General features: G+C 29.5%; 1 protein-coding gene across 6 annotated transcripts; it reads left to right on the forward strand.

Annotated features, from left to right (window-relative positions):
* The first annotated feature begins 2,730 nt into the window (after positions 1 to 2,730).
* Positions 2,731 to 20,740, forward strand: LOC126838938 (activating transcription factor 7-interacting protein 2-like). 6 transcript variants are annotated; one of them, XM_050573747.1, is made up of 13 exons: positions 8,520 to 8,632; positions 8,701 to 8,803; positions 9,615 to 9,739; positions 12,173 to 13,161; positions 13,814 to 14,071; positions 15,309 to 15,461; positions 15,532 to 15,750; positions 18,113 to 18,208; positions 18,293 to 18,401; positions 18,933 to 19,057; positions 19,401 to 19,518; positions 19,591 to 19,757; positions 19,823 to 20,739. In XM_050573747.1, exons 3-13 carry the CDS (start codon positions 9,667 to 9,669, stop codon positions 19,919 to 19,921), a joined length of 2,406 nt encoding a protein of 801 aa, XP_050429704.1. In that variant the 5' UTR covers positions 8,520 to 8,632; positions 8,701 to 8,803; positions 9,615 to 9,666; the 3' UTR covers positions 19,922 to 20,739. The 6 variants fall into 6 exon arrangements, with proteins under 6 accessions (XP_050429708.1, XP_050429704.1, XP_050429706.1 ...); XM_050573751.1 differs by lacking the exons at positions 8,520 to 8,632; positions 8,701 to 8,803 and adding an exon at positions 2,731 to 2,748; XM_050573749.1 differs by lacking the exon at positions 8,520 to 8,632 and having other exon boundaries at positions 8,696 to 8,803.
* The last annotated feature ends 4,476 nt before the right edge of the window (positions 20,741 to 25,216 follow it).

The raw sequence follows: 25,216 nt of genomic DNA on the forward strand, positions 1-25,216 counted from the left end.
ATATTTTTGTGTTTTTGTTTACGTACGAATATTTACTAACCATATTTTATTTATATATGAAAAACATGATACAGTACACATTAAATTTAAATTTGTATTTTTTATATTATTATATTTAGTTAGGTAACTTATATAATACATGTATAATCTTAATTCTTAACTAGCTCACCATTAATATCAAAATAAAATTGTTTTCATGTATCTACTATATATTTAAAAAATTATTCATCAGATTATTTTGTTTTTTGAAATGTCCCGTATTTTTATTTTATTTTTATGGTCACCCTACTCTAGAGATATAATCGGAGACTATCAAAGTGGTTTATTGAGAAGAAAGTCCATCTCTGACTACATTTTTACAATCAGACAAATAATGGAAAAATTGTATGAATACGGAAAAAATGTTCATATGTGTTTTGTTGACTTCAGGCAGGCCTACGACAGTATAGTTTGAGATACACTGTGGACGGCCCTAGAGGAATTTGGAATCCTTAAAAAACGTATCCATCTAATAAATGAGCGCAACACACATACCTTGTGCAAAGTGAAATTTGGTAACGGTATATCGCAGAGTTTTGAAGTTAAAACTGACCTTAAACGGGGTGATGTGATTTCACCATTACCTGTCAGGTAAGGTATGGAGATTTTATCTAATAGCACGCTTCTTGCCTATGCAGATGATATAGTTATAATAGGCAAAACATGTACGAAAGTCCTTCAAAGACCGTAGAAGCAAAAAGAAGAAATTTGTTATCTTTTTGTATTGTATATTATGTCCGTGTTCGTATTCTGTCTATAATAAATAATTGTAAACTGTACCTTGTGCTTTTGCCCCGTAAGTAATAATAATAATAGTAATAATAATAAGATTAAAAATAATAAAAATAGTTCTAAAACCAATGCCTACTGATGATATTTTATTATTACTAATCTTATTATTTACGCAACTATTTTGTACGAGATTTTATAAAACATTTAGTGTTTAATTTTGTTCTGTTTTGTTGACATCAATATTTGTTTGTAGCAACAATAAGGCAAATGCGTAGATTGTTTTTTTTATACTTTAATCTAATTTATACTTTAGTATATAACCCTTTAGCAAGAGTATGTAGTTTTTCGAAATCGGCTGATATTAGACTGATAATATCAACTAGTTTGTGTTTAAGTATAGGACTATAAAGTATATACAATAATCAATTACACAGCCACACACACAAAAAAAAGTTTTCAACTAAAATTCTGATTTCAGAATCGAATTCAGCAGCTGAAAAAATATGAAAAATTACTAGTCTGGTCCGCCAAAGCACCCACTTTTTTAAAATAAAGTTAGCTTCAATTTTCAACATAACCTTAAAAAACATACTTTTTTGTACTATTTTGCTATAATAAAAGAAACGCGATAGATTCGCAAGCCTAGTTGTAAATTATATTAAAATCTAGCAGCCCGAAATTTATATAAATTCATTAATTTAGTCCACTCGACTTCTCGCTTCTGGAGGGCAAAGGGGAAGAGGGCTGTGCTGAGTACAAAACCCTATTACTTTATCTTAAGATGGGGTTGCTTTGGCGAACCAGACTAGTCGATTCCCATATTTTGAGTAGCTGAATCTGAATATCAAGTCAAAATGTGGAGATGAGCCCTTACTTCCAACATAACCTCAAAAAACCTTATGTTTTTTGTATTTTTTCGCCATGTTAAAAAACCGCGAGCTGAATTTTTAGTTTTATCCATACATAGTACAAATGAATCTATTACAGCAAAATAAATGATAATTTACTATACTCTGTCCCAAATAAGAAAGCCCTAATCGCATCTCGACTGATGCTTCTAGCACTGCCCGACCTGTCAAACCCCCTCTACTCGTACGGTTGTTATAACCACTGAACTGAATACATGGAACGCGCATAATGCATATTTTCCATAAAATAAAAGTGACCCGCCTCGGAAGCCGCCATTTTGAGTCCGTTTTCTTATTTAACTTACCGTATCTAACTTTATTTAGTGATTTTCGATGATAGTTTCTGACTTCATATTGTTGATATCATTTTTTTAATCGGTGATAAAAGATAATACGATGTTATCAGATTTTTATCATGGAATAAATGGTATGTTACACCGTTTTATCCATGGCAGGACTCAAAATGACGGAATCCGTGTGTAGCCAATTTATTTTCACAATGCGCGTTCCATGTATGCAGTTCAGTTGTTATAACTCGTCCAGTTCATCTTGACATTTCGTGACGTCACACGCCCTAGCAGATCAGGGGTTCGAAACTTATTGTCGGACGTCAGTGTTACCAGTATAAGGGAAATATGAAACCACGGTCCACTGTATAGTGATACTAACATTGGTCATTGTTACGAGTTAATCAATAATGTTTGTTTTAATTATTTTTATAAAAACTGTATTACTCAATAGGTAATACAACCTCTAAAAGATATATGTTCTTCCACCTCTTCACTAATACTACATTGCTGACCTCTGCAACTTTAAACCGCATCGGTCACCAGGTGTCAATATGAACTGGACGAGTTATAAATTATAATGAATACTAACGACGATGTCGCCCGATGGTTGCCGACAGCCGTCCGCCGTATTGCGCCGTGCGCGTGGAAGGAGAATTAGGTTGAGTGCGACGAGGGGATGCGCGAGACACACCTAATTTCGTCATACATTTCTGCCTGCCTTCGTTATTTCTTATTTGAGACGGAGTACAATTTGATCGATCGACCACTCGCTACGGGAGGTGAGTGTTAAAATTAATAGGTAATTAATATTTTATATACTAATAAATATGTCGCAATATAAATATGTTGTTTATCTTTATAATAAATATATTTAGTAAACAGGAAAATGTTAATTAAAAACAAGATCGTTTTGTAAACATTTGAGCAGTCGTGTACGCGTGTACAACCTTATAGTTTTGACTTAAAAGGGCGTCGCACCGCCCATTTTAAAGGAGTAAAGTATAGGCAATTTTTTACAAAATCTTAATTTAAAGGTTAAACTGTGATGTGTAAATTATTAGTTCAATAACTAAGACTCTATTTTGGTAGTTAATTTATTTTTTGGACTATCACAGCATCCTTGAAAGTGGTTTAAAAATGTTTTTTCATCTCTACTTGTTTAAGCAGACTGAAAATAACTCGCTTAATTTTGGATTTAGAGTAAAATCACCCATTATAAAATTAAAAGAGAAGAATATTTCGGAGGGCATGACGGTGCGTTTTTTTTCATTATTCTAAGTATAGCGCTCAATACATAGTTTAGAAATAACGGCTATTTTAACATTTTTAAATGACTGTAAATTTTCAAAAAATGAATTAAAAAAAAAACGCACCGTCTTGCCCTCCGGAATATTGTTCTCTTTTAGTTTTATAATGGGTGCTTTTACTTTAAAACCAAAATCAAGCGAGTTATTTTCAGTCTGCTTAAACATGTTTTTACCACTGATAATCACCGTTGCGACGCCCTCTTAAATAGCATTGGGTTTAAGGGAACTGGGCTCATTCGATCTGTATACCTTGTATGTATAACATAGTGTGTTATTGTTATACTGCTTATGATATATTGATATTTTATGTAATATTATAATTTATAATCAATTATTGTAATTACTATATGTGTTTGACAATAGTAGTGTATAGACTATAGTATTTCATCAGTGAGAAGGGGGCTGGGAAGAATAAATGCTCTATTAATTCGCTCTGCAAAAGTGGGTGCTTTGGCGGACAAGACTAGTATTTTTTTTTTTTTTTCAGCTGTTGAATTCGAATCTAAAATCAGAATTACATATTACATTAGCACGTGTATGTACTTTTAGGTTATGTTGAAAATGGGAGCTATCTTTCTAATTCCGACTTCAGATTCGGAGTCAGTGGCTCAAAGTACATAGGAATTCCTAATTGACTAGTCGAGTTCGTCGGAGATCCAACTTTTTTTTTGTGTGGCTGTGAAATTGACCATATTACATCCTTTATAGATGATATTATTCAATGCTTTGGAGCGTTGATGAAGATACCGATTATGTGTGATTTGTGTGACCATAAGAGACCATAAGAGGTTTATATTGGTTTTAAGAATTATCGATCTTATTACAGTATTTGACCATTGGCGGATGAGTCCACTGCCCACAAACCTAATAAAAAGTACCACACATATCAGTGCCGTGCACTGTAAATCGGCGTACGAAAGAGAAAGAGTAAAGTTGGGTAATTCAAGAGGTTTTAAACCATAAAAACGTCTTTGGAACATTTTTATCAATGGTATCAGTAAAATATAATTGATATGAATATTTAAAAAAAGCGATAACATGACTCCCGTGAAATGAGTGTATTATTTTATAATTATAATAAGTAGGTATTATGCATATAAGTATTTAACTAACTTATATATAAAATTTAGTCAGTAAAAATTGTATTCTGCAAACCTAAACAAAACTTGTACATTCCAACGCTAATAGGCAATAGCATAACATAATAATACTTACCATAGTTTTTTGGAATGTGTTTTATAATCATTTCTATTATTTTTATTAAGGCTCCAGGGAAGGGCGACTGTCCCCACATAAAATGATCGCCCCACCCCCCTTTGAAAATATAGATATTTCGTATTTTTTTCACATTTTTTCGTATGTTTATTATCAACCAACAACAGCCCACATTTTGGATAGCTACCAGGTGCTAAATGATATCAACTAAATATAACAGTAGAACGGCAGCTGCGCGATAGTGACAGCTGAATTTTTCGTTGATCCGCAGGGGTTAAAGTGGGGGGGGGGCGCAGGGGGACTCAGTCCCTCTACCTCTAATGGTGGTTAAAAAGCGTCCCCTTTAACAAATAATTCTCAAGGTACACCGTACCGCTCCAATTATAACCAAACATTAGTCAATATAATTCAGAATTCCGTTGAGATTAAATCTTGGTTTTTATTTTTTTATCAATTGTTACTTTACTTTTATCAAATGTATTTAATACAAATAATGGACTATCTAATATATGTGTAAAAATAATTGATTTTATTAGTTATTGTAAGTGGCTATACTGTGATAAATAGGTATTCGATTAACCCATAAGTGATAACATATATATATAGGTAAAGTGTGAATGTGTGATTTTTTTAAGCATACTCACCCCACCATGCGTAGAATTTGAATTTTTTCTTGTATAATTTATTAAAGCACTAAAAACATTACATTTTTATGATGTATATATTTTTTGTCTGGGTGATTTTTTTAGTTTTCTTAAAAGCCAACCACTACTTACAACTTAATATTAAAAGAAAAAATATTCTCTTTCAAAATGTTAAATTTGTATAAAACACGAGTTATTCTTAAAAAAATGTTGTATTATTTGTAGTTTACATTTTTTTATGTAATAAATTACAAATTTGAACATTATTCAGGGATAAAAGTGGGATGAGTATGTTACACAATCACTGTTTCTATATTACATATACTATATGCATTATACATAAAATTATATATGGAACGCTTAAAACTATATGGAGACATTAGTCCCCCCTGTAATTTTTTCCCACTTTAAGCCCTGTTGATCCGATATATTATTATATCGCAAACAAGTAAACACCGCGAGGCCATAATCTGTACCGTACGAGTAAAGACGTGACGTTAGCGGTTAGGTTAGAGCCACAGATATTTAAATATATTAACTTATAGATATATTAACTTATTAACTCATATATTAACTTATAGCTATTAGCCGACTCCAATTTTTGCATAGAAGTTTGGCATGTTTGTTTCATTTATATAAAAAACTGACGAGGATTGCAATTATATTATGCTCATAATCCACCTAAATATTATAGTTTTTAAGTAATTGCAAGTATTTTCAAAAATAATCTGATAGGGGTAATAACGGTTTATAATCTTATACGCTCTATTAAAATTATGTAATAACATTTCTTACAAACTTTTACGACTCTTACTACAAATTCTTACAATATCTTTGTTACTGATAACATTTTATCATAATTTGTATGTCTTTTAGGAACTTAAATTTTACCCTCTCATTTTACATATAATTTTTGGTGGATGGTATTACGCCGCTATATGAATATATGAATAGTATGAATAATGCAATTAAAGCAATATTTATTTAACTTAATTTTAAAAATCTTAAACTCAATACATAATACCTATAATGATTTCTGATCTATAAAGTTGCTACACGAAGAAATCGGTTCAGCGGTTTACGAGATATCGTGGGTCCAGACACAAAAATAAAAAATAAAAACACATCATTGTAAAAACAATATCTTCTCAGCTCCGGACCGAACCTAACAAATCAATACTTACTTAAAAATGTATTGTTATTAACATTTTTCATCTTAATAAATCTAAACACATCAAAATAAAGATTTAGTATAGACGATTCTATAATTGTTTGTCAAATACTATTTTAATTACTATTTTTAATATTTTTTTACCATTTTATCTATTATTTTCATAATAGCACGTTATTTATACTGATTCTTCAAATAATTGTCTTATAAAAATACCAAACATGATCACATATTATTATTAATTTAAAACCTCAAATTCGACTTGCATTTATCATATTTGAGACTCGGGTGCAACATTTTTAATCTTGAAAATATTAAATTTAATCTAAGGAATCGAATAATAGTTAATTTACATTAAACCCCGGTTTATATCTTATTCCCCGAATAACTTAATTTTTATTAAGTTATTGCGAATTCATGACTACATAATACCTATAAACTTTATTTTTATTTAGGTATAAATTGTTTTTAAATGTTTGGAATTCTGTAAATTTTTCACCACGACGAAATGAAATGCTTTGTGTAGACTGTAGAGTAAACAAACATTTTTAATTCTAGACCATATCTTTGGAAAGAAACCCTTTCAAACGGTTCATTTCTCGAAAAATGGCTAAAAAATATAATAAACGAGCAGAGAATTGACCTCTCATCTGTTGGCCGTTTATTATTTATTAAGCTATTTGGTGCCACGGAAATATTAATGACCAATTTCATAATTATGTAGCTATAATATAGTGACGTTTTATGTATACACCATTACGTGTTTACTTCATTTGATTAGTGTTGCGATAAAAAAAATGGTATTGCCATTAAGTTTCTGAGTCCCAAAAATTTAAACATCTGTGCCTAAGGCCTTAATAAAACATTTAAATGCTTATTTCATAAACCCGTATCATATACACAAATAATTACAATACGCTTTCCAATCATCTTTGCGTTTATAATTATTGTAATAATTTTATTTAACTGAAAAGATAAACCACATTCTCACCAGCAATATTAGTCACTTTAGATATTTAAATTAATTAATAGTATTTTGGGCGATAGCCTTATATTCTTAAGTAAAAACCGTAACTGTTAACATTTTTTTTTCAAGATGTTTATACTTAACATAAAAATAAATGTATTATTTAAATCGGAGACATATACCTATCTCATAAATAATAATATAAACAAATTATTTGACACGGGCATAGTTCGTTATTCGTATTCTAGATTATATTTCAACATCAGATTATGCAGGTGGACATATCGCGTAAGTGTTAACAAACAACTTTATAGCGACGTTGGTCATTTCTATAGCTACCTTTTTTGGGGCGATGTGTACATAAAAATTGCAATAACTAAAAAGTTAGATTTTTTTTTATTAATATAGTACATATTAAATTAACAAAATAAACACTATTGTTGATACTTGAGGGAAATGTATTTTTTCCCTCTACATCCCTCTAATAGGACTATCTCTAGAACGTCTTACGTTATCGATTATGTCCCAATCATTTACCAACTATCGTTCGTTTAATTCAAACCGACTGTTAGGTCGGAATAGATTTCTTTATAGATCAAAATAAAATTGATTTGGCAACTGGTGTCTGGCACCCTGCCTTTTAACATACGTGATATAGGTGAGTGGCGGCGTATTTTTCAAATTTTTCTGGGGGTTGGTCCAAAATAATGAGAAACCGAAAAATAACAAAAACAATATCATCAAATAAATACTTAGTATTTAGTTCTGGTGGTTGTAAATACCCAACTGCTATTAATAGGTAACAATGAATTGTTCTCAACGATCTAGTAGAAGAGCGTAATACCACAGATTATATATTCTATATAATCTGACCTTATAAATTCTTAAATATAATTATTATCTAATCTGTGGTAATATTATACAGTATTAAGCATTATAAACGACTGGAAGAGCCGTTCCGTAAATTATTGACTCAAAAAAGACTTTTTTTTACAGTGCAGCCACTTTATATAAAACCATTTTTTTTTTACGGTAATTAGTAAATAATTGCGGTTACACTACTTATCTTATCACTTGTAAATTATGAGAACACTTGGATTATATACAATGGATAGAGATACTGTACAGCTTTACTACTGGTACTGTATAGCCTTTTGTCCAACATATTTTAGGTCAATAACCGAACAACATTCAACATTTGTTCTATTGCGCATGTGGTGTGATGTTGTGAAAGCATACAACTCTTGCGCAGTAGCTATTGAACATGCGCAGTAAGATGTGTCACATGTGGTTTGTTCGGTCATTCACCTCGGCAAGAATCTATGCTGATGTTGGACACAGTGTGTATTTTAATAGGCAGTAAGCTCTAACAATTGTAAATACTCTAAAGTGAGAACATGACGTTGTCAAACTATAATTTTTCGTAGAATTTTATTTTAGGTCTATGGTTACGCTGCAAAAAAAAGTCACTGTTCGAGTCAATGTGGAGTGCAGGCGATTAGGGAACAGGTCCTATACAATTTATAGTTTGTAGGTATTATGGTGTCATGGTGAGACAATTAAGTTTTAAGAAATGTTTTAGCGTCGTTTGACGATAGTGTCGCTTAAGTCTAAACACGCTCGAAATATTCGATTTGCTAAAATCGAATTTCGTATTGCGCTAGTTCCCTGCTCGATGTTGTCGTTCACGCCCTCTTCCGCACACCCCCTCTTCACTGTTCGTGACTAAGCGTCATTATTGAAGCCGTTCTGACCAATCGGATTGGTTGAATGCGGTGAGGCCCATTCGGCAACGTCGAAAAGTAAATGGTCGTATCGACGCACAAAGATTCACAAAGATTTGCCAACCTAACCGGAATGTCAGGTATACACGAACGTCTAGTCTGGCATTACGCGTTTCAGTGATTTGACAACGTCGCATAAATATTTACCAATTTAACTACCCGCTGATAAGACATTGCCTCTCATTGGAGGACTCAGGACTTCGTATGCCGTATTCGGTGTATCTATCAGTTGCAAATCTGCTTCTGCCTTCAAGTTTCATTACGAAGTACGAACCGCGATTTGCGATAACGCCAATAAAGTATTATTAATAATAACAAACATCAGTTTTCCTGGCGCGTTTATTCTTCTTATCTTAATTCGTTAATATTTTAATTTTGTAAAGAATATTAGAATAATAATATCTTTTATAAGTACGTACACGTATAAATGTATGCTTTCGAGAAATATTAATTATTACATATCGAGATAATTTAAAGCAAAATCTATGTCCGTCGTGTATTGTTCAAATTTTGTGAACATGCTAAATAATGATTTTTTACACAACGTTAATTTTTAGTATACGTCTTCGGTGATATCTTCGTGGAACACTCGTAAGCTAATAAAATATCATGCCTTCAGAAACGGCTGTTCAAATTGTGACACAACCTATTGAATCTACAGAAAAAGACAAACCTCTGACAAGTAAGTCTATAGTCATGACATTATAATACCTTTTTTTAAATTATGAGATTTATTTTATGTTGTTCGATCATTTTTTTGTACATTGTTGATTATTGATTAGTAATACATAGTGCCAGTTAAATAGAGAAACAGTTACGTCCAATTGATAAAATGTATATGGTAAGGAATCGTAGGAATAACTGATCTCAACTGTGGTATAGAACATTTTTTGTCCGTTAATTTGGGAAGCTTTATTTCATCAATTTTTTAATAAGACGTTCAATAAATTAAAACTTTTCTGAATAAACAATGAAGCCTAATTAAATAATTATAACATTGTATTAATAGTAATGGCAACAATTTTTAATGTTTTTTTTGTTGATTCCTTTAAAATTGGGTTTCGGTCGCATTTTAATTAAATTTTTTTATCTTATTAGATGCTAACTGACCTTTATTGTTTATTTTTCTAATAATTTATAAATTAAGTATAGTTAAAACAAATTAATAAATGTATAAGATTGATTTTAACTTCTATATAATGTATTTAAAAAACAATATTAACACCATATCAACTGCCGCAGCGAAGAAAGTCGTACTTGATTTTTATCAATTTGGAGTTAATAACAAAAAACTAATAGTCGTTTCTTTTCTCTACCTCTACCGAAAATTGTTTTTTTTCGAAAATTGGTTTGAGAGTATAGGCAACTTGTATAACAACACATACAAAATTAGAATAACTAATCAAAATTATAATTTTATTTTGCGCTACTCAATATTTGTAAAAATCAAGTAACGACTTTCATTGCTGTGGCAGTGCATATCAATAAACCTTCACAGTTGATGGAAAATCTAACAAACATGTATTTCCAATAGTTTGGAGTATCTGTTTGGTATAAATAAAGTATAAATACCTCTAAAGAGAAACTTAATACTACTAGAAAGATAATATAACAAATAAATTGTTATTATAATTATTATCATCATTATTTAATGTTATTGTTGTGTAATAGTAATACTATTTTTTATTCTTAATTATTATCTTTACTCTATTGCCCTTGCGGCACTAAACTCTCTAAATAAATAAGTTTATTAATTAATTATGGTTACATTTGAAAAAACTTAAAATTTAAAAAACCGTATAGTTGAGATTAGTGAAGGTAATCCGAAAATCTGGATTTAAAAAAAAAAACGCCTTTTAAGCTAATTTAAAATCTTATAAGTGTTCAATAATTTTACAATATAAAGCTGTGTACTTTAGTAAAATTGCTTTGATAAATATGCAAAAATAAAACCAATCACCAAAAAGATAAACTGCTTTTGGATTTCGGAGTTGTTGAAATCTGAAAGCATTTTATAGACAAAGTTGAGGGTTTTTTTTTTTAAATTCTTATCAATAAATTTTACTTAGGTACACATCTTTATGTTGTAATAGTATTTAATATTTATAAGATTTTCAAGTGACTTAAATAGCGTTTTTTTTGAAAAATCCGGATTTTCGGATTCCCATCACTAGTTGAGAGGAAAATTATAATATCAACAAAAAAGCTGTAATAATACAAAGTAGAAGTTCATATTATCTTCAGTTATCGGATTTTGTTTTCTCTAAAACAATTATTTAAGCTGTATTATTATTATATGTCAATACCAGTTAAAAAAAAAACAAAGATAAGACATTTTTACTGGTTTCTCTACTCGATACATAATTTGTAAGGGGAGGTAGGGAAATGTTAATCAGTTTCCTATCACCATAAAATAACATAAATTATTAAGTAGTATTATATGTAAGTGTAAAGAGTATCGGATAATGAAAATACTCCACACACCCACTTATGTTAATCACATACCTATATAAACGTTAAAATAAATTGTTGGGATGTAATTTTTTAATAATAGTTTAATACATTTTTTATTTTAAATAAAAAAATTGAGAATTTTTAAGATTCATATCAAATAATTATTTAAAAATATTAGTTATAATCATAACATTTACAGTTTCAGAAAATTAGGTTGTATTATAATTAGTGATGGGAATCCGAAAATCCGGATTTTTCAAAAAAACGCTTTTTAAGACATTTGAAAATCATATAATTGTTAAATACTATTACAATATAAAGATGTGTACCTAAGTAAAATTTGTTGATAAAAATTTTTAGAAAAAACTCTTGACTTTGTTTATAAAATGCTTTCGGATTTCGGATTCCAGATTTTCGGATTTCAACAAATCTGAAATTCAAAAGCAGTTTATCTCTTTGGTGTTTTGTTTTATTTTCACATATTTATCAAAAAAATGTTACTTAGATATAGAGCTTTATATTGTAAAATTATTTAACACTTAAATGATTTTTAAGTAGCTTAAATAGTGTTTTTTTGTGAAAATCCGGATTTTCCGATTCCCATCACTAATTATAATAATTGTTTTGCAAATTGTATAATATTTGTTATGATTTTTTTCAGACAATGTTATCAATAATACAACTAATGAAGAATCCAAAATACCTGGTGTATCAAAATCCGAGCCCAAAAGTAGTTCAAATTTAAAACGATCTTTAGAAGATAAACTAACAGAAAGTGACGATGGAAAAAAAGTCAGACTCTTTGAAAACAGTACTGATAGTAAAATAACTGAGGAAATTAGTTTAAATGATAATAATGATGGCGAGAATAAAATTACTACAATTGCTCCTAAAAGCAATATGTGTAATGGAGCTGTTACTGAAGAGATAAATAACGATAAAGTTTCTATTGTTCGTGATGAAATTAATGTAAACTGTGACTTACAAAGTGAACATGAGGATGTTGAAGACAATGATTGTAATGAAACGAACAATGGTATTAGTAGCGCAGATAACCTGTTAAAAAAAACTATGCAATCAGAAGATGATGTTGATTCAACCAACAGTGACAAAAGTTCTATTGAAAGAGAAGTATCAATTGAAAATGGTGATTCAGTAGAAGAAGATTTATCTAAATCACCATTATCTATAACCGAGAGTTTAGGTTCTACGACCAGCCTTTCTGGAAATTGTGAAATAATTGATACTGATGAAACATCAAAAAATGAAAACGATTCGATTTCGATTAGTACTGAAGATTCAGAAATGAAAGATTCTGACATTGAGATGCAAGAGGAAATTGTTCATAAACAAAATGGAAATATTCAGATAAAAGCAAAATTAAAAGAGAACGGCGATTTTTCTAAAAAATCGTTTAGCAATAACGATGATAATAAAATAAGTACCAACAATCTTCTTAACATAGATGAAACTTCCTCTGAAAAAAGACTAAGCAGTGATGACTGTGAGGTTGTTAGTACTGATAGTGAAATTGACCAAGTGAATGATGGTCATCCTGTTGAACCAATTTTACAAGGAAACCGAAAGTTAAGCAAAGAAAATTTTTCAAAATTTTTAAAACTGTTCAATCAAAACAATTTTACTTTTGAGGTAAAGGAAAAAATTGTTTATTACTTAAAACATGAATGAAATAAAATAAAACAAAATGTTTTTTAGGCTATTTTTTTTTAAGGCATATTACTATGTTAAATATGAGGCATTCCACGTAACACCACGGAGTCTTTGTCCTCACCGTGTAGGATTCTAATGATCAGTGGACTTCTTAGTTAACTTTGGCCCAAAATGAGAACTCTAATTTTTAGAAATTTTTTAATGCCCCCGCCATTTTAAATATTTTAAATTGAGTAGAACGTGATAATGGACATTTTTGAAATTGATAATACTTTTTTTTTAGAATTGGACACTTAACAAATGTTTTCATCATAGTTCAAAAATAGGATGAGTACAATAAGTATTTAATTTTTTTAAATTTTTATAAAAGCAGCATTTTGCTTTGAAGTACCATCAAATTGGAAATCATTTTTATCGTTTTACTCCTATGAACTAAATCTTATTCATGTCGCTATTTTATTTTTCTCTCTTTTCTAATTGTCCAAACTAACTCTTTATATTATTTTTAATTCTATTTCTTCTGGTCCCGCCACTTATATGTTATATCTACTACACAATATATATGTTACATTTACTGTATTATTTTATAGCTACAGCTATGTATTAATATAATTTTATTTTTATTTTGCAGCAATTTGAAAGTTTTTGTACACAAAAAATTGCTGAAAATATTACTGAAAAAAACTCATTGGGTAAAGAGAGGTCAGAAATTCATTTACTTATGCAAAGAGAAAAAATTTGGCGACTAAGATATGAGTCTTTGGTTAAACAAGTTAAGGAACTTAAGTCTATAATCAACAAGCATAAATCTGACCTGAAAACTGATGAAAGTGCAAGACCACTCATTCTTAACAGAACTGTGGGATTACAAGCAATATTATGTGTTAAGGTTTGCTATGATAAATATATATTTAGATATAATTTAATAAAGCATGTAGATAATGTTTAAAGCCAGGCAAGGTCTTCTTAAGTATACTTCTGTTAAAAAAAAAAAATAAAGGATATTTTACAGTTTCATGTACAATGTGTATGTATCACACTGATCTAACAGATTTATATAAATTTTATATAACGATTCTCTCAGAACATCACTTGATCACTCTATTTAGATATGTATTATTAAATATCAATTTACATTGCCACAATAAACAACACTTCACCTTGAATAAACAAATGGTTGAAGTTTTTCTTTTAACAAACTAAAGCAATATTTTCATAATAAGCATCGATATGTTCTGCATATGCAAGCAAGCAAACGGATATATTTAAGAGACCAATATTTGATATGTGTTTTAGGGCTAACCATGAGTTTGTTATAGTGTAGCTTCAAAGTTTTTGCAAAATATTATAGTTATTGTTTTTGTATGATCACACATAACTACAGATACGTTGTAATTAACTTTGTGATTACTAAAATTGAAATAGTGAAATTAGGTATAAATGATAAGCTTTAAAGGATGTCGTACTGCTATTTATTAAGGAGTTGGGTATAGGCAATTTTTTTGCAAAATCTCAATTTAAAGCTTAAATTTTTTTTGAACTATTAGATTAGCAATAAGAATTCTTTTTAGGCAGTTAATTTATTTTTCAGACTATCGCAGCATCTTTGTCATTGATTTTAAATATTTTTTTTATCTAAACATAGTTTTCTAATTCCAAAAACACGGCTTACTGAGTGGTTTTAGAGTAAAAAACCCAATTATAAATGTTGAATGTGAGAATTTTTTCTATGTTTTGTTGGAAACCAATTTTCGATAGTTTGTTTGGATATGGAACAATATGGCATAAAGAAATGGCATATTTTTAATTATTCAAATGTATCTATCTTAAAATTAAAATATAATTTTTAAAATCTAATGCCAACAAAGCATAGTTAAAGTTCTCATCTTTCAAACAATTTATAATTTATATCTCTGCTTGCATTGTAGACTTCATACCATTGGAAATACAAAAGTACTATTATGGTGCTATTATTTTGAGGTACAACGTCCCCTTAAGTGTTTTATGATATAATGTTTGAAAATTAAAAAAAAATATCCTGGCTCTGATAATTTTAATATGATAAGAGTCCAGGGTAGAACGAATAAATATTTTGTATTTACATACAACTGTTATGTGTTTTGTAGGAGCATACGAGATTGCCAAAAAGATTGATGTCAACACAATTTGATAGTAACGATGTAGATATTATTAGTGATGATGATGACGTTGCTGTAACACTTTCAGACAATCCTAGTATTAAGACGTCTTCTACTCCAGTTAAGTCACCTCCTGTAAAGGTTAGAAAAATTAAACTAATTTGTATTTAAGTGCCTTGGGAAGCTTTTAATTTGTATTTTGTTATGTCAGCCAACTACACCAGTCAAAGATAAATCAACCCAAGCTGTGATAAAAGATGTTCCTCCTGCAGTTCCTTTGAATTCTATAAATAATGGCACAATTGATTTGACTGATAATGATGATACGCCTGACATAACATCTAGGTCATTCTCGGAACAACAATCTATCAAAATTATAAGGCGTCCGACAGTTAATTCAGTTTTATTACCTTCTTCACCTACAAACATGGTAATTATTGTGTATTTTTAATAATTAAAGATCTTGGAATATGTGAAAATTAAATATATTTTTACAATTGAATCAGAAAATGTGAGGCAGAAAGGGAAAGGGACCTCTTATCGCGAGAATCCAAATTGCAGGAGAGGCCAAAACATCGATCAGGGTTGGAAACATTTAAGGAAAAATTTTATTATCTACTTAAGGACATTTAATTTTAATTTTTGGTTAAGTTTCATTCTTAAGTATGTAAAATAAAAAGTTGGCAACATTTCAAAACTTCAGTTTTTTTTCTCAAAAAACCTATTTTTCAAAAAAAAATTCCAACAAATATAAGCCATATATAATAAATATACATTTTTCGTCCAATTTTCAAGATAGAAGAATGATTCTGGTCTCAAGATGTTCGGAATTTAGTGCAGAATTTGGAATAACCAAAAATTTTAAATTTGATATTTGCGACAAGAGATCCCTTTTAATAATAATAATTTTTATTTGATTTATGCCTGAAGGCATAAATACAGCTAAATACAAATGTAATAAACATCATAGTTTAAATATATCGAATAATAATAATACTAATAATAATAGATTCCATGCAACAAATCATATCAAGTAAGATAATAAATACATAAAATATTAACAGTTTAGACAATTTAAGAGTGATAACAATTTATTTTTTTATTAAATATGCATTCAAAGACACGCTGACATAAAACTAAAATAGTATTACGGACTTAATAAGTTAGAATGCTATCATGAATTTCGGCACAAAATGAATAAAACAAATTGACAGTGTGAGTGCTAAATCATGAAGCCTATCAATCGATGTAAAGTGGCTGTACAGTGTTCTATGCTTCAAAAGGTAAAGCTTTAAGAGTTGAAAGAAGGAACTGCCAAATTAATTAAACTTAAAAGATGGCTATCATCAATTGAGCCATGAATTAGATAATAAATAAAAATAACATGTAGGATAAGATGCCTAGAATTTAAGGAGTGTGTACCAAAGGCTTTTCTTAGAGGCTAATAGTTATGATCATTGATTACTATTGCAGGTGAAAATTTGTAATTTGATTAGCGTACAAATTGATTTTGCACACATTCAAGTTTTTTTTATAAACAGCTTGAAACGGATTCCAAATAACTAAACAGTATTCAAGTAATGACTAAACTAGTGTCATGTATAAAACTTCAAGCGGGTTAATATGCGAAAAAGTCTTGCGTATTTCTTATAATAAAACCTAGCTTTTGTGTGTTCTGAAAAAAAATTGTACTAAAAAAATGACTAGTCTTTAATTGGACTTACTCGTGGTAAAGGATAAAAATTAGAGGAATAATTAAAAATAGTAGGATTATTTTTACGTGTAAATGTAATTTAATTGCACTTATCAACATTAAGTTTGAGACAATTATGAAGGTCCTAGACGCTTAAATTATTCAAATAATTTTGCAATTGGAAGCAGTTCGACTCAGAATAAATAACATGAAATAATTTTAAGTCATTGGCTAATAGACTAAAGTTTGTTTTATTAAAAACCGAACACATCGTTCATGTATAAATTGAACAGTACCGGTGAAATATGTCCGCCTTGTGGTACACCTGATGGTACGTAATTGACTGAATTAAATGATTTGATTCTTATATCAGTATAAACAAAGTTAACCTGATAACCTTTTCAATCTCATTAGCATAAAAGTTACTATAAGACATTAAATTGGTCATTGTTGGATATATGTGAACAAAATCCTCGTTGTTGGGGTATGAGATGCTCGTAAAAATAAAAGTAAAGTTTAGAAAGTATAATGGATTCAAAAAGTTTAGGGATAGTAGACATGAGACTAACGAGTATGTAGTTTGTATGATTGGATCTATTCCATTCTTAAAAATAGGTTTTACAAAAGAAGATTTTAAACAATTAGGAAATTTACCAGTGGAGAGATATTAAGAAAATAAAGAATACCATTAGGACAGGAGGAGGAATTATAACCACATTTTGCACAGAATAGAGAAAATATCTTCAACAGTAATTTACAAGGAAATGTTGTCAACACAATCAGGATTACAAACTTTAATTTGTTGGGAGGTTAATAAATGAATAGGCAATGAATGGGCAATTTTTTTTTTTATTAATTTACCAAGTTTGCTATTAAACCATATGATTCAATGTTGAACATTAAAGCATTCTTTAGGTACATACTTTATAAACAAATATGAGATAAAATATAAATGTTTGAGATTCTCGTTTATATTATTACTAGAAAAAACTTACGACCAATTACTTTTTAATTACCATATCAACTGTTATTTATTCTAACGAGTCAATTTTAGTAATTACATAATATATTTTTACACAATTTTTATATTTGTATGTAGACTCGAACTATAACAACACAAGTTTCTCCAAAACCAGTAGCTTACATTGGGATACCATCAACTTCTAACTTTTTAGTTCAAACAAGTACAGCTGCAGTGAGTTACGCATTATTGGTTATGTTTTGTACTTGTATATTTGTATTTATTTTGATAATATTTTAATAAATTATATTTTTGCAGCCTAGCCAATTCACTACTGTACAACATGTAACTACCACAAATTCAAACTCAACTAATAAAAACATAAAACCTTTCTTGTTCAAAGATGGTAAATTTATTCCTTTACAAAGTAAGTCATTCATGAACAGGGTTATTCACGTAAGATAAACAAGTTATTATCTCAGATGATTTAGTGAAGGTGTAGTATTCACTAGAGATCTTTTATACCCAAATACCCAGGTACAAGAATTTCAAGTAACCATTATTTTAACATGAGTATTTAAAAAAAAATTATAATGGGTAACTGAACCAAACCTTAATTAAATGGGTACCCAAAATTCTTGTTCCCGAGTAATATTCAAAATTCTGGATATATAATTTTACGAACATTGGTAAAAATAAATAACTCTAGTATTCACTCAACTTCTAAACGATAAGAATGTATGTGTGGTGAAACTACTCCTGTCTATATTTTAAACCAAATTTAAGGTTTTATGAGAAGGGATGAAAGTAGGTAAATTTAAGCGTTATAGTTTTTAACTAGTTTTTGTAAAATAAATTAGAATCAAATATATTTATTTTATTTTTTGATAATGTCTGGTTCATCTTATGTGAATCACTCTGTGTGCAAGAAATATATACAATATTATTTTTACTTTAGTTGCGCCAGTAAATTCACGGTCACCTACTGCTGTTACATTAAACACGCCCAGGTTACAAGCAACTCCTGTAGCAAGATTACAGTTAGGAATACCATCTAACTTACAAGCAGTGACACCTTTAAGAGTATGTTAAATATTTGATAAATATTAATTTTTATCCTTAAAATATTTATTGTTGGATATAAACTGATTAAAAATAACAAGCTAATTGTTTGTTATCAATTATCATCATGCTACTTTACTTAAAAAGAAAGCTTAAAACACTAAATTTGAAACGGTTTTTTATAACATTCTTACAAAGGAACAATACAAGGAATTTACAAAGGCAATTTTGTTGTTTTTACAAGAATAAACACGACTGCAATAGAATAAACTTTCTTTTTAAGTATGAGAGTAGTCTTGTACATTATTGAATGATATATCTTAAAAAAAAAAATATTTTTTAATTCTAATTAAAATTATAATAGCATCCTGCGCCACTGCCTTCAATACCAAACCAACGAAATTTGCCTTCATGGAAAAAATTACCGCCTGCACCTAAGCTGAGTATCACCAAAGGCACTGAGAATGATCCACATCCAAATGGTCGAAACAAATAATTATCTACATACAATTTTAGAATGTAGGAAAAATTATCAATTTTATTAATCATTATAGGATTGGTGCTGTCTTGGAATCTTGTTCTCAATAAATCTCATGCTGAAATAACAAGTTATCAAATTTATGCTTACCAAGAAACCGTTGAATTGCCTAAATTTGATCTTTGGAAAAAGATTGGTGAAGTAAATTCCCTTCCATTACCAATGGCTTGTTCACTTACACAAGTATGTAATTATTGTTTTATATATGTTTGTGTTTATTACACGTTAACTGATATACTTGTTTATAGTTTATGCAAGGACAAAAATACCATTTTGCAGTTCGAGCAGTTGACGTTTATACAAGAGCGGGCCCATTTAGTGTACCTCAGAGCGTTCACTTGATATAAATTTTTTATTTATTCCACTTTAGTCAATCGTCAAGTCATATTATTAAAGTATTGTGTATATTTATCTTAGTTTATAACGTTTTGAAAAATCATAATGATATATTGGTGACAAATTTTATTTTTATCACATGTATACTTGTAATATTAACATTTTTGACTTAATTTTGTACCAATCTGTTTTGTTATTTTTGTGTGTGTGTGTGAGAGTTTTATTATATTCAGTAAGACAACATGCTTTAATAAGTGTAATTTTATTTTTACACAAAAAACCTACTTCCTCAATGATGAACTTAATTTGTATTAATTTAACACTGAGCGCGATGATAAATAGATTATCATGTATACTTTTTTGTCAACCCGAATTTAAACTTAATCTTATTTTAACTATACATTTGTTTTGGTTTGGATCCTTGAAAAACTTTACAGTTGAGATGATTTCTGTATGTTTAATGTTAACGTTATAAGAATCGGACAAGGAAGTCAAAAGAAGAGTGCAGTGGATTGTGTTCCTGATTTACTACATGCTTAGTTTAGTGTAATTCGAAAACGGATTATTCCTGGAGTTCACCAATTGGGCTAAATTGGTTTCAGCTACACTGTGTGAAGCTCTTGAATCGCATAATGTTAGTCAATGTTTTGAGTATTCGATATTGAATTGCAATAATTCTCTACGAATTTATCATTTTAAGTTGTTTGAATAGCAATTAAATAATAATAAATTCCTCTGTGAATGGTGTTAAAATAATAATTTAAAAACCAATTCTTGCTAGATATACACTGTACGAGAATATTATAGTTTTCTTTATAATATAAGTGCTATTAATAGTTTATAATAACTAATAAGATATAAAAAGAACAATAAATAAAAGATAAACTATCTTTTATTTACTGTATAATAAATATTATAACACTCATGTAAAATATTCTGTAATGCACAAAAATGAATGTACATACCTATTTACATTGTATAAATAAAAACTACAAAAATCAAATTATAGCAACTATGTGTTTTTAATATTAAAAATAACATACATTTTTTTGAGACCGTTAAGTCTTTGAAATACTTTCCCCCCTTATACCTAAAGCAAGGGGAGTGCAACTGTTCTTTTGACATTACTTGCCGCATCAGTCATTGTTTATTTTGTTTAAATACTATTTCTCCTGAAGGATGACGGAGGTTCACGCGAAAACATATTAAATACTCAAAACACAATACTACAATTTTTAAAAATCGACCCCGTTCATGAAAAACACTTGAAGTCCAAGTTTTCGACAAGATGTTATTGTATAATGCGAAGGGGTGAATCTTAATCGAATTTGGCGTCTTCTCTGCAAATGCTTGCATGCTTCTTCGTTAGCGTTGATATCCAGTATGCCCACAAATTGTGTGTTCGAGGATAACTATTTATACATATTTTTGTTCGGAAAAATAAATTTGATCGTTAGTAAGAGCTGAAAAACTAAATATAAAACATTCCCTCACTAAACTTTGGGTGGGGAATGAAGCTAACATCTTTCAAGTTAGTAATAATGGTAATCACTATAATACATTTTAAACTATTATTTTATGTTTTAACTTTTAAAACGCCTTTACTTAACGGTGGTAAGAAACAACGTTAAAGTAGAATAATAATAAAACATGTTAAAATCCAGCCAGACTACAAATCTATAAAATGAAAAAAACTTGTAAATCGGATCAGCGTTTTTTCGAATTACAAGCGCACCATAAGGCAGGCAGACAAAGAGACGTTGCTTTTTATAATATGTAGGGATATAATTTGTTTCAGATTTTAATCTAAGTCTGTTGTAGCAAAAATGTATGTTTAGTTTATTGTGTAAGGACCAACTTGGTATGTAGTACTTTGTAACTACATTTATTATTATTAGTCGAAATGTAAAAAAACCTTTTCTGCTTTTATTTGACTTTTTTAAAATATTTATTTTACTTCTTGTATACTTTGCATTGGTAAACATCGTTTGTATGAGAAGTTAATATAAAAAAACATATTATAATAATATTTCTTTCAGCTCAGCGATTCAGTTTTTAATTGGAATAAACAATTAATTGGGTTAAAAACAAATAGCGCCATTTTTCTGCATCCCCTTTGTATTTTAATTGATACTATTGATTTGAACTGATTTTTAGAAGATATTGACAAATTACACTTTCGTTGTTATGCAGGGATACAGTTATAAACACCAAGATTTTGTTTAGAATACCAAAATAAGTGGACTGGTTTTTTATGTTAAATAAAAGAAAATATTCAATATACGAGTTCCAAGACTCAGTAAGTTAAGCACGTACTAGTATTACATGTACTTCTTAGTACTTGCTTAATGGGGGTATTGCCAGGGGGAAATTACCTGATCAGACCTGGTTATCGGTGGATAATAATGGTAATTGGTAATAATACCCGTACCAATCTAACTTAACCTAACACACATATCATTACCACAAATATCCTACCAGTCGGAAAGCCCCCCATTTGCTATTTAATTAGAACCCTTCTAGATATTTCTATTTTTTGGATACTGAGAGGCTGCAGGACACCAGAATAAGAACTTCCTTCGTAAATATATTTACAATCATATTTGATGAGCTTAACAGAATTAAAATAATCCATATTTATATGAGCATCAAACATTTTTGACAGAAGCAGGAAGTAAGACATCATTAACATGTTGTCTACTTATACTTTCTCATCGGTCATTATAACGAATTTTCTGAATTGACGTATTTTGGGGGGCATTGTAAGATGACTGAAATTAGAAAGGAATAATATAGTAATATTAATGATAAATATACTAATGTTTCTAATTTTCAAAGTCAATTGATTATTATTTTTTTAATATACCATAACAATGATTAGTCAATACAAAAAATAAACGAACTCAAATATAAAATAAATACCTATTAATAGTAAAATATTAACAGATAGATAGTGCTGTTGTCCATTTGGAAATGTTGAACACATGTTCGGTAAGAGGGTGCTCCCCAGAGCAAAGGAGGAAATATTCCGCCCTACGTGTGCGCGTTATAGGATCCAAATAATATATGTCCCAAGTTTGATTAAAATAAGTGCAGCCGTTTTGACGCCTATAAAGAATATACATACACCCGTTATATATGTAAGTACTTATATGTACTTATGTACATACACTGAATGCATTTAAAATAAAACCTATAATTTATTTATTAATATTTAGTATGTAATGGCTTTGCGTTAATAATTGCCTAAAGTCTCTTTGGCATAGACTACAAAGCTTAATGTCTTTTGTGGTGTAATTTAAGACAACGATTCTTTTAAATTAGTTATTACGTAGCTCGTGTTTGGATTAACACATTGTTTTTCGAATTGTTTTCTTAACAGGCGTATTAACTTTTTATAGGGCTTACATCAGGTGAATGGGGAGGTGTAATGAAGCGATTTGTCAATAATAACCAATTCACCCACTTTCATACAATTATATTACCATCGCCATGTTTGCAAATTACACTTTTTTAAAAGTCCAATGGCTTATTTGTGTTTCGACGAGCCGTCTAATATTTGTTGTCTGTTTATTTCGCTTATAAAATACTTTTAACATGGGTATGTTATTGGGCTGGCGATTAATCCGGAAATCCGTGCGTGTGTGCATCACGCTGAACGTTACCGAGTATATATAATATATATATATATATATATATATATATATATAAGATAAAAGATAAACAAATAGAGGTAATGAAATAGAAATAAGAGATTAGAGTTAGTCCAGCTGGATGCTGGAGGTGAGGAGGGGGAGATAAGTGATAAAACATTCGATATTAGAAAGTACTATAAAGTACCAAGGTCCTATACTTGTATATCTATGTTCCTATGCACTTCCGTGCAGCGGGGGTCATGCCCACTTTTTTCTTGTTGCTTTACCACTGTTACAAGTTTATGAGGTCAGGCTTTCCACGAGTTCATGAGCACTTACTTTGAATTTTGTATTATTTTAAAACTAGTCCACGTGTAAAGAAACTTGCTTTGGCCTACCCAAACTGTTCAAATTATCAGTGTAACCTGAGTTAGGTTTTTTAATTCCATACTGCACATTTGAGTGAGATTGTAAAGTTCGTTCTTATTGTACGATAGTGTCATAAGAAAAAAAGATTGAAGATAAAACTTCCTGGAATTATACTAGATGTGTCGTTGCCGACGGTACTCGGCTAGCTGTCCGAGTTCTTTGTCGATGTCGAAGAGTCGTCGTTAAAATGAGTAAAGAGATAGAGATTTAAATAGTGATAGGACAGGTACAAGGTGTGAACGAATCGAACCAACAGTCAAGTATTGTATATCAGAATAATATTTTATTTTCATTATATTGTTAATTACGGTTTATGAGTAACAACGGCTAGAATTATTATAGAGAGGCGAATAACACAAATCGTATACACCTTTAAACCAAAAATACAACTTTAAGAACATTATTATTATTGTTTTGATAACGATTTTTTTTTCAGTATATGATACTATTGTATCATTTACAGATTTCAACACTCAGTTAATAGTTAATAATTTTATAAATCCTGTGATTACGCCGTCCTCGCTATACCCACACCCCACTGTACTGGCTTTTTAATAGAGCTTCTTACATTTATAATGATTCCGTTAATTTTATTGATAAATAAAAGTAGTATACAAACACGCGATTAAAATGAATTTGTAAAAGTCGGCGTTTAAGCGAACAAACACAGTTCGGCATTCTATACTTATTTGTTCTCCTCGTACTATTCTATGAATATATGATCTTAATTTGCCTATTTAATACGCCGTCTATGAGTCATCTTAATACTGACAGTAAAATGCTTGAACGTTAAAATTGTATTGCCAATAAAGTATTTGAACTTGGGCCAAAACAAAAAAAAAAGAATGACAATAAAATATTACATACTTTGTCTTGAATTTGGATTACTGTCTTAAAGACGAGTGCTTTATGGTACAATCAAATAATGTGATAAATAATACAATATAAAATGCACTAAGAAATGCAGTTGATGAAGTTAAGGAATTTTTTAAAGTTTATTTTAGTAAAATAATAGATAAAAAATGTTTTAAACCTATTTTAATTGATAACTGATATTTATTACTAATTTTGAATCCATCAAGTTATTTACGACTCTAACTCATTTCTTTATTCTGGCTCTGCAGTAGAAAATATAATAATTTCATAGAAATATGGTCAGTTCGATAGTTGAATATTCGATACTAAGCGGTTTTTACTAGTTGATTTCATTCAGTAAATTTATCTAAATGTTCGTCATTACGC

The sequence above is a fragment of the Adelges cooleyi genome, unplaced genomic scaffold (assembly GCF_023614345.1).
Source record: "Adelges cooleyi isolate 19-005CV unplaced genomic scaffold, UGA_ACOO_1.1 ACOO_flye_CR_arks_rails_tigmint_CR_PRNA_30, whole genome shotgun sequence".
Classification (NCBI taxonomy): domain Eukaryota; kingdom Metazoa; phylum Arthropoda; class Insecta; order Hemiptera; family Adelgidae; genus Adelges; species Adelges cooleyi.

Bases quoted from the DNA above. Each gene is read 5' to 3' on its own strand.
- LOC126838938 (XM_050573751.1), top strand. From the start codon at position 9,667: ATGCCTTCAGAAACGGCTGTTCAAATTGTGACACAACCTATTGAATCT. The intron at 13,162-13,813 runs GTAAAGGAAAAA...TTTATTTTGCAG, and splicing joins AAAACAATTTTACTTTTGAG to CAATTTGAAAGTTTTTGTAC. The intron at 15,462-15,531 runs GTTAGAAAAATT...TTGTTATGTCAG, and splicing joins TTAAGTCACCTCCTGTAAAG to CCAACTACACCAGTCAAAGA.